General features: G+C 35.5%; 2 protein-coding genes across 2 annotated transcripts; both read right to left on the bottom strand.

Moving 5' to 3' along the window:
- Positions 1 to 512: 512 nt before the first annotated feature.
- LOC120088573 (uncharacterized) lies at positions 513 to 1,399 on the bottom strand. Its single transcript, XM_039045967.2, has one exon. The coding sequence runs from the start codon at positions 1,162 to 1,164 to the stop codon at positions 730 to 732; it is 435 nt and encodes a 144-aa protein (XP_038901895.1). The 5' UTR covers positions 1,165 to 1,399; the 3' UTR covers positions 513 to 729.
- A 1,407-nt stretch (positions 1,400 to 2,806) lies between these two features.
- Positions 2,807 to 8,708, bottom strand: TPR7 (Tetratricopeptide repeat (TPR)-like superfamily protein). Its single transcript, XM_039046226.2, has 11 exons — positions 8,154 to 8,708; positions 7,348 to 7,578; positions 6,760 to 6,816; positions 6,519 to 6,647; positions 5,699 to 5,776; positions 5,526 to 5,596; positions 5,194 to 5,240; positions 4,924 to 5,089; positions 3,736 to 4,285; positions 3,509 to 3,652; positions 2,807 to 3,172 (listed from the first exon to the last, which is right to left on the bottom strand). Exons 1-11 carry the CDS (start codon positions 8,235 to 8,237, stop codon positions 3,026 to 3,028), a joined length of 1,704 nt encoding a protein of 567 aa, XP_038902154.2. The 5' UTR covers positions 8,238 to 8,708; the 3' UTR covers positions 2,807 to 3,025.
- Positions 8,709 to 10,860: the final 2,152 nt, after the last annotated feature.

Raw genomic sequence — 10,860 nt, 5'->3', positions numbered from 1 at the left:
TTTTCTACAAAAACATGTTTTATATTTTGCCAAAATTAGTGAATTTGATTACTTAGATGATCTTTGTGCTTCCGCGGCTGTTGATACATTCCTACACCATGTGCATTTACTATGATAATAAGTCAACAAATTCCATTGCCCACAATCTAATCCTTCATGATAGAAGGAAATATATTGAAGTTAATGAACACTTCATAAAAAGAAGATCAATGCGGGAATTAATATGCATTTCCTATATTCTGACACATAGCAAATTGCATATGTGTTAACAAAAGATCTTTCAAAGTGGCAATTCAATCGTTTGATTGACAAGCGGGCCATGAATGATATCTTCAAACGAGCTTGAGGAGTGATGGTTATTTCATTTTTTTTTCTTTTGTTTTTTGTTTTGTTTGGTTTTTTTTTTTTTTTTTTTTTTTTTCATTTTTTTGTAATGAGCCGTTTTCTTCCTTTTAAGAAACCTTTAGAAATAAGTGGCAGTAATCGGTAATCCTACAACAAATAATGGTAAATTTAGAAAAAGGATGATATTATAATTGAGCAATTTGTAAGTTCGTGGGTGTTATGGCAACCGCAATTTTCCCTATAAGAAGTTCTAATCATCTAACTTTATATTATAAAATTAAAAGAAAAAAAAAATTCTTTGAATATATGAGAAAGTTCATGGATTATAGAACCCTATAAAGTTGGTTGCTATGTTGTTGAAGGTAGAAACGCAAATTTGAAAAATTAGGTTTCTCTCTGAGATGGTGTTCTCCAGAATCCTGTTCCGTAAAATCGTTCCCACATCTCTTTCTCCAATTCCATATCCTCCGATGAAAAATACGACGACGGAAGCGATGATTCTCCCCGATCCTCCTTTTCACGATCATCATTCCGCCACTCCTTACCTGCCGCCGCGTTTTTCTTTGCGATTTGGCGTCGTTTTCCCCTTTTATTCCATACTTTCTTGCAGAGTCCAACTGGAACTTTGTACACCGTCAATATCAGAAGATTCATCATGCTGCATGGAAAGCAACAACATATTGCCGCGCACCCCGCCGCTGTTCCGCCGGCCACCTCCGCGAACCGCCGCTTTTCTTTAACTCTGTTGCCTGATTTGTCTCTGAGTAGTGGTTGCTGCCGAGTTCCTGGTGGCGATTGAAGGAGGACGCTCTGATTCATAATGAGTAATTGATTGAATCGGATTGGTCAAATTAAGCGTGTTGGATCACTGTGTATTAACGAAACAGGGCAGAAAGAAGAGGATTGCGGTGTTCTTGAATCTTGAAGCAGAAATGAAGCAGATAAAGCTGGGAAAGAGAGGAAGAGGATGCGATTAATCGGAAGGAAAGATCCAAAAATGGAAAAGGACTTGCAACATTTTATGCGGATTTTTCATTTTTTGGGGTTTGAATTTATATGGAAGTTTTAAGAGTTTCTTGTGGGAATTCAAAAGCCAGACGTGTCCTCCACCACGCATTCAACACTTTCTCGCTAACACTAACACGAACCCCTTCTTCTCTCTTTCTCTCTCTTCTCAATATTATTACTTTTATTTTCTTTCTTTAATAACTACAAATTTGTAACTTTTTCTTCTTTTTTTTTTTTCAAAGAGAAATTTGTAACATAAAAGATGGAAATTCAAGCTATTGTAAGACTAGCTCACTATTATATTGTTGTCGGTTTACGTACATCTTAACAAATCTCACAGAACAATCTACCTAATCGATACTAAATCATAGATGGGTGACCATCATAAATTATATTCATGACTTACAAAATTTGGATATTGGAAGTTAATTTAAAATTAACTTGTAAGAGATTGGAAAATTATGATTTTAAAAAAAAAAAATACAAAAGTGTGAAAATTTGAACATCGGACTTGATCAAGTTCATCAATTACTATTAAAATAGATTCATCATGGCAACAAATTATGAAAGTTGCATGGAGCATGTGAATTTGAGATATGAGGATTCAACCTCGTCTGTCCTATTCTAACCATATTCTAGTGTATTAAATAATAGTTAAGTAAAATAATTTTTTTTATAATTAATTTATTATTGAAGATGGTGAGGTTCTTCTTTACATATTGAATCCATGAAAATTTATTTCAAAATAAAGAGGTTTAAATTAACCACCAAATCGTACAAAATTTTATCTTTTTAAAGTTTCCATGTTTGACCTAATTACATTTGAAATAGTAAAACCTTAGATATTTAAGTTGTTTTTTTTTTCCCTAATCTTCTTAGATTCAATCTATAATGTCAATAATGTGCTTTAATTGATATTTAAGTTGTGTTGAAAAATCTCATTCTCTTCTCATACTTGATACCAAATGAAAATAAGAGGTATAATAAAACCTTTAAAAAAATTCATGATAGGAGACACGTCGTTATCCTTCCAATCTCAAATGAAAAGGACAAAATTGAAGCTCATTGGTAGTAATGAGAGATGACACAGTGATTTGTTTCGAGACAATTCAATGCTGGCCTACGACTTCTTTCAAGTTCTAAGTCGTAACCAAGACCAAGACCATTTCCTCCCCTCTCTCTCTCTCTTTTTTAATAAAATATAATAAATAAATAAATAAATATAATAATTTCAATAATGTGCAAAATTCCGTGTCCAGGGTCCACCCACTCATTATTTGTCTTTTCAATATCTCAAAGAATCAACCTACATGAATGTTTGTCCACAATCTTATACGTGGCAAAATGAACTATGAAGAGTCCATTTTGGTGTTCAAGAATGCCCAAATTTCCCCCACCTAATATTGCCTCTGTTATTTCTTTTTTAAAAAAATGGGGTATTCTTCTAGACATGTATGTATAAGATTGATGATATATTCGAAAGAACTTGTGACAGAAATGAATTCATAAATCATATAACTACAGAAAAGTAGGTTTATCCATTGGAAGGGGGGAGAGGGAACAAAATGGTTAATTTTCAAAAGCTCGTCTGGACGCAGAGAAGGGAAGGCAATTGCAATGATCCTGAGTTGAGGGAGTCGGCAGTTGTACAAAAATTTAAATAGGGCGATTTTCAACCACCTATTATTCCAAACCGATGAAGAATTACTGCCAATATCAGCATGCATATTGCTAAGATCATACCAGGACGTCCAAGTAACCAATTCTTTGCCTTCTTTCCACCTTCTACGCCTCTTTGAATTTTATCTGCCCAACGCATCTGCAATCATTTATGGTTCAAGTCAGACCAGTAAGCAAAAGAGTTTTGATTACAACCATAGAGAAGATGAGTATTAGGTCAAGTCCATGACCAAAGAAAGGAAGTCCATTCCTAAGGTTGAGAGAACTCTCTTGGTTCATCAAAAGCTTCCTATTACAATCTAAAAGAGGCTATTTATAAGACAATGAACTAATCAATTCTAAAATAACAATTAATCTAGATTAACAATAAAGAAAATATTATTAACTAAAATATACTAATTACTTCTAATTCTCCTCACCAGAAGAGAGAAGAATCCTGTTGGGGAATAATAACGAGAGACAGCAGACAACGTACCATTTTATCTAAATCCTCTGGTGAGAAAGATGATATAGCTTCCTGAGCTTTTGCTGCATCCTCGGGAGAAAGCTTCAGACCAAATTGTTCACTCATATTTGCCATCATCTCTGGACTCATATTCTTAATCATTGATGTGAACATCTAACAGATCACACAAAACCAATAATTAAGAGCGAGTTTAGTATATTCACTCATTATATCGTTTATAGCTAAGATTTACAAACCTGCTGCATGGCTGGATTTTTCATTTGATTTCTCACTTGTTCTTGCATATCAGCAGAAGAGGTTGGAATGGTTGAGTTGGAAGAACTACTTCGTAAGTTTGGAAACGCATCATAAGAACTAGTGTTGCTCACGGTTCTACTTCTGCTGGTACTGGATTGTTGACTCTCAAAAGATTTTGATTGGGTATCGGAATCTGGTACATTGCCATTCCCAGAAGCAGAGTCATTCCTTTTCAAAGATGATGCAGTTTCAAACATCCTTTGTAGGTCTTCAGGTGGCATATTACTCATTATACGATTGGCTGAACTGAGCATCTCAGGAGTCATGTTTGCGCTATCCAAATTTGGGCCAAAACTGTCTCCCTTAAGGGGATTCGCCTCTTGGAAAGAAGAAGCCAATTTAAGCATCTGTTGAAGCTCATCTGGAGACATCTTGCTGATCATATTTGAGGCAGAGGCAACCATGTCTGGAGATATCTCTCCAGATTTTCCAAAGCTCATAGCAGCTAGAGTATCGGGATCAGCATTTGAAACAAATCTCTGAAATGATCTATAACAAAGAAGAATAAAAACACAGGTCGACAATTAATAACACAACTGAAAATGTTGTTTCATTTCCAAAATTAAAATATATATATACATAGAAATTTAAAAATCTCACGCACAAATCATTTGCAAGGATAGAAGAAAGTGATATAGAACTTAAATAGACAAAATTCTCATAAATTTTCATAGACCTATAAGAAAATGCACTACCATTTTTTTAATATAAAAATAACAGTTCCATTGAAGAAGAAAAAGGGGAAGAACGATATCCAGCCCCCAAAAGACGCCAATAACTGAACTCTTTGGTATTCAAAATCCAAATAGAGACATTGATTTTACTTGCTCCCAAAATGTTCTCCTGCTGCTTTTCCTGATTTCCCAGAAATATGGAAAAATACAACATGTAAAAGATAATAATGTTGTTCAAGGCCTACTAAGCGAGCATACTGAAGAAACATTTTTAGAGAGAGAGAGAGAAAGGGGAACCAAAAAAGAACACCGCTTCTTTTAGAGAGAGAGAGAGAAAGGGGAACCAAAAAAGAACACCACGTTACTAGAAGCTCAATAACTTCAATGATTCGCTAAATGCCTACTATAAAACAATTAAGTCAAAAAGAAATCCTGACTAAAGCATATGCAGACCTGATAGCTTCTGGATCATCTTTCAATCCCTGCAAACTCTCGGAGTTTATATTCTTCTTGTAAGCATCGGCAGTCTTAGAATTGTCTACAACTTCTTGTGGTCTTGAAGCAGAAACGTTTGTAGTTGTAGGGTTGTCTTCTTCAACTATTTCTTCAATAACAATTCCTATGAAATAAGTTGAAATGCAATGTCAGTTTTTCACCCAACCACTGTCAAGCTACAGAATACAGTGGAGAAAGGAATATACTGAATAAGCAAAAAGGAAATACCTTTGGTTACATTCCCCCCATCTTGTTCATTCAATTTCTTGGCATCCCTGTGGCAACAATTATTTCCACAGGATACATCAGATCAATGAAGCAAGCCACTTGATAACATGTGATACAATAGATTACAAATGCAAGAACAGGTGTTAAAGTCTAAGTTGAACTTCCCCACAAAGCAGAAGCACTCTGAGAAAACACATGCTTGACCCAAATATAAATTAATAAAATAAAATAACTGGAAAGGTGAGTCATTTCTCCATCTGAGCCACACAAAGACTGGCAGGCAAATTCAATTAGACAAGTTGCATAAAATATTGAGGGGGAAAATAACTCACGATAAAACATCTGCAATAGTTTCATCATCAGGAGAAATTTCATGTGCCTTGCTCAAATCAGAAACAGCATCCTAACAAAATGAAATCCAATAAAAATATCAGTGGATAGTAGAATTTGAATGAGTATAATATCATAAAAACAGTTAGGTAGCCGCCTATTGCCACAAGCTCACTTGAAATTGACATAATGCTTTATATGCTTGACCTCTCCGGTAAAGTGCTTTCACATTTCTTGAATCATATGCCAAAACCTACAGTAGGAGAAATCTTTGGTATCATAGATATAAAAAATTCAATCATTTGAATAAATGCCGCCTTTGAAATAATAATCATATGCAAAAGAAAAAGCCCCCTATAATAATGGAAGTGTTGGTCAGGGTTAAGGGTGTGAAAATTGTCTACTGAATAGAAAGGATTCTGGCACCTAGGAGGTTGTCAAATCATAATCCATGAAACAATTGAATTCCTAAATGAGCATGGCTAGAGCTTATCATTTGGTATATACTTTTTATAAACTAACAATGTCATGTAAAAGATGATTAGAAGCATGAACTCCATCTCTTCCCAAACAATAGGGCTTGCTGCCTTTCAGATCTAAACCCTGTGGATCTAAACATGAATCTAAGGGTATTACTTAAAAATAAGGGATTTCCTTCGACAAAGTAATGAACAATTTCAATTTTTCTACAACCATGCTTGGAAATCTTCCACTTCATAGAACTTCATGCTTCAAGATTTCAAACCAATTTGCACAGTTCAATTGGAATCAAGACTGTGCATGTTATTTGGTGAAATACAAGTGATTGATCATATAGCTTGCCTAGACTTAAATTTTACATCAAATCCAATTATGTTTGCAACAACTAATAAGCATAGAAGGTATTGAACCATGTTGATAGCATACAAAAAGAAAAGCTAAGAGTGCACTATATCACATCAGTATGGTAAACTGGAAATTAAAAATTAAAAGGGGAAAAATATGTGTTCCATTACCTCAGAACCCTCCCTTATGCAGTCGTGATACTGCTTTGTTTTCAAGTAACATGACATCAAATTGAGTGAGCAAGCCAACAAAAGTGTTCGTCCTTTGGAGGATGAAATCCCCTTGAGGTTATTCTTAGCCTAGGAATTTCAAAGCAAAGACAGAGAGTTCATGAATATGCTCAATGAAAGATAGTAATGGCTGAAGACTGGGAGAGAGAGAATAAAATCTTAAGGATTATAATATACTCACAAGCAAATATTTTTCCAAGGCATCACTGAACCTTCCTTGATTGTGAAGCTTGTTCCCCTACTTGATGAATAACAAATCAGAACATTTGCAATAAAATCAAATACATTGTTGAAGAGAAAACATGACAACACATAACATAGGAGTAGAATAGTAGATGGACTTGGGTTTTATTTCAAAATTCAAAGTATATAACATAATGAAGTCCCTCTACATTCTTTTTCTTGTACCATAACGACCCCCTCTTGTAACAAATCAGAACATTCGCAATAAAATCAAATACATTGTTGAAGAGAAAACATGAGAGCACATAACATAGGAGTAGAATAGTAGATGGACTTAGGTTTTATTTCAAAATTCAAAGTATATAACATAATGAAGTTCCTCTACATTCTTTTTCGTGTACCATAATGATTCCCTCTTCAAGGAAGTGTCTCATCCAAGGTTAATTTATCATAATCTAGGACACAATATTAACCTAGAATTCTAGAAACGAGGAAAACATGTATTTCTATAAACTATAATTTCCTGAGAAAACTTTTCCCATGCCTCCATAGAGCAGTGTTTGAATCAAACCCTACAAGCAGTTACCTGTGTCTTCAGCATTTCGGCTGCATTCAATTCATAGTTGGCCTGTGCGTCAACCCGGCTACGCATAGTTGCAATCTCTTCAGGTGATACATTGGCCATCTTCTCGCCAATTTTAGCCATATCCTCAGGACGTGTGTTCTTCAACTGCTCTGCAGCATATCTGAAGTCATCCGGACGCATGTTCTTCATGCTTTCTGAGGCCATCTTCATTAACTCCGGATTGGCCATCACCTGAAAGTATATAGAACGCAGCAACTTCAGTTATACAGTAATATGAGGGCTCTAGAAGACACACACAAGGCCAAATACACGAGATATTATTTATGAGCAATTAACAGCGAAGTTGCAAAGCACGCAAATGGTTTGTTCAATATCCTAAAAGAATTAATAAAACTGCAAACTGAATTATGTCAGACTCACTAATTAATCCATACAACCAATTCCATGATGTTTACGTAGCAAATTAAAGTTTTCTGGATTGTTTTCTTTTGAGCCGATTCATAGGGAAACAAACAGCAGAGCCGTTTCGTAAAATAGAATAAGCGCAGGCAGCAGAAGGGGGTAAAGCTGAGTGATCTTCATATCCATAAATTATCAAATTAAAAAACTTCTCATATGATGGGGATCATCATATCAAAATCACGAGTTAAGATCTGCCACCGACTGAAAATGAAACTTGGGGGCAATGATTCTCAATTTTATTATTATTTTGAAAAAAACGACGTTCCAAGATCTACATCAAAATCTAGAATTGTGAACGAAAAATAAAATAAAAGGGCGAGAAAATCAAAATTAGAATTCGATACCTGTTGTTGGATTTTGGCGAAGTCCGCGGGGGACATGCGACTCATCTGTTCCTGAGCCAGTCTCATTAGCTCCGGATCCATCATCCCGATTGATGCAAAATCTTTTTCTGTCGCACTCGATTCAGTAAACAAGTTACTAATCACTTGTTCTTCAGGGAGAGTAGGTAATGATGAGTAAAGGTGGAAAAGGAGGATCTAGGGATTTGAAGGGGAGAGAAGTTTCCTGAAAATCATAAGAAGACAAGACAAAAGAAGAGAAGCCCTAATCTAATAAAGTCTAAATTGGAGGCCGCCACCGGAAGCTGTGAATTGGAATCGGAATTGGAATGGGAATGGGAATGAAGACGGAAACTACCGACGGAACATTCTGTAAGAATACCTGAAAAAGCTTTTGTCTTGTATTGCCGATGATCTGTTGGAATTATGAAAGGATTTTGCGTACATACGGATGATGAAGAAACTAAAATCAACGAGGAACACCAATTTCTGTCAATTCCCGGCCCCAATTGACCCGCCCTTTTAACTTCTTTCTATATATATATATTAATGCATCCCATCCTATTTTTGTAAAGATTAGTTTTCTTTTTCAAGTTTTTTTCTTAGAGCAATTTTTTTAATATTATTTTTAGTTCTATTATAGAGATGAGTCATATCTTACTCCATAAATCATAACAATCAGGTCCATTCCGTTGTATAGTATAGTATTTCCGAAATAAGCTGAAAATAACAAGAAAATGAAAAGAAAGTAATAAATTTAAGAACACATTTCAAATTGTGGGTCATAGGGGGTTTATCTGATCAAGGGTCGGGGCACAAGGGTTCTAGTACTATCCAGGTGCGAAGAATCTCGGGGGTGACTTTACGTGGAAGACTCCTCAATTGGAGAAAAACCACGGACTTGCTACAGTCACAAAGATATCTCTCCTCGACTCCAAAGCTTTTGTTTACTCACACCTTTTTTCTTTTTTCCACTCTCGAAGTAGAAAATGCAAAAGAGATAATTAATTAGCATACAAAAGCTTAAAGTATTTTGCTAATTGAGATGGATTAAAACAAAGTAGTCTCTCTCCTTTTATAACCAAGAAGTCCACCCCATTTTTTATTTCAATGATGTGGAATTCCCACATCTTGTCAATCCCAACAAATTCTACCATGGCAAGATATTTGAAGAATTCACATCTTCTGAAACTTCCATTTTCTTTACCGACAATCATAATTCTCAACTCAGAGAATTATAAACAATTCCAACATAATGAGTAGACCATTTGAAATACCATATTCCACGAAATTTCCTTTTTCGTCACATGCCGCCAAAATCTTACTGATATTTATGGTGCAACTTCCACCTACTTGGCTCACTTGGAAGTCTTTCAGTCATCGACATAACTTCCACCATACCTGTGGACCCATTAACATCACATCCTTTATCATGGTAAAGCGGAGATATCACGAGGATGAATTTTCGTCTTCTGCAAAGGGGGTCACTATCTCCCCTGGCAAGGAAGACAATGATAGCATCTGACTCAGAGCTTTTTGACGAACCTGCTCTATTAGAACAATCTTTTTTTCATGTGTCCAGATTTTTCACATTCCCAACAAATCATTTTTTGCACGAACTCTTTCCTTTTACATTTTCTAGCTACCAGTGCTGAATTCTCTTCTAAAATATACCTTTCACTCTTCAATCTTTTTTCCTCTAACAAAAGCTTACTAGTAACCTCAGCAAAATCTAAAGTTTATTTCTCGTACATCAAGATTGGTTTCATGTGTCTATAAGAAGGAGGAAGTGACCAGATGAGTTAGAGTGCCTTATCTTCAGCTTCTATCTTCATTCCTATCACCTTCAGCTCAGAAACGATGCTATCGAGAATACTCAAATGATCTGAGATTTTTGTACCTTCTACCATTCGCAACGTGTGAAACTACTCTTTCAGGTACAATCGATTTGAGATGCTTTTTGCTTGATACATTGCTAGTTTCTCCTAAAGCTCTTTGGTTATCAAAATTTCATGCACATTTGCAAGAACATTTTTAGCCAAATTTAGCCTGATTGCACTTGCAACTCTCAAATTCATCTTCTCCCAATCTTCATCGCTCATGCTAGACGTCTTAGAACTTTTACTTGAACCACCACTGGACTCTCTTGGATCATCATCACCATTTAACTCTTTAGAAGCACCACTGTTCGGTCTTCCTTTCAACGCCTTGTGTAATCCAGCTTGTATCAACACATTCTTGACTTACACTTGCCACAAGCCAAAGTTAATCCTTCCATCAAATTCTTCCATATCAAACTTTACTCAACTCGTAAAGCTTGACATATCTGCTTCTCTTCCTAGCAAGACAAAAAATAGTGAACAACCAACACTATTCACAATACCGTAGCCTGTTTCAAGAATTCTTTTCTGATGTGGAAGATCAGACAATGCTACAACTACAGAGCATACTAAAAAATTCAAGAAACTACAAACCTGACACTCTGCAATCTAGCCACTCTCATCCATACAAATCAAATGACTACCTTTATAGGTAGGAATTTACAACTCACTCAGAATTCAGGTCATGTCATTTATGGTCATCCTGATGAATTGTAAGTCTCTACTATTAACAATGTTATATAATGAGAGCACCCCCGCCTACATGTCTCCACATGAATAATCAGGATCAGATCATTTGTAGCACTTTACAACAATTGTAACATCTACAA

The sequence above is a fragment of the Benincasa hispida genome, chromosome 10 (assembly GCF_027475165.1).
Source record: "Benincasa hispida cultivar pf3 chromosome 10, pf3_genome.v1.1, whole genome shotgun sequence".
In the NCBI taxonomy this organism is placed as follows: domain Eukaryota; kingdom Viridiplantae; phylum Streptophyta; class Magnoliopsida; order Cucurbitales; family Cucurbitaceae; genus Benincasa; species Benincasa hispida.
The sequence above is the reverse complement of the archived record's forward strand: the minus strand, read 5'-3'. Positions and strand labels throughout refer to the sequence as shown.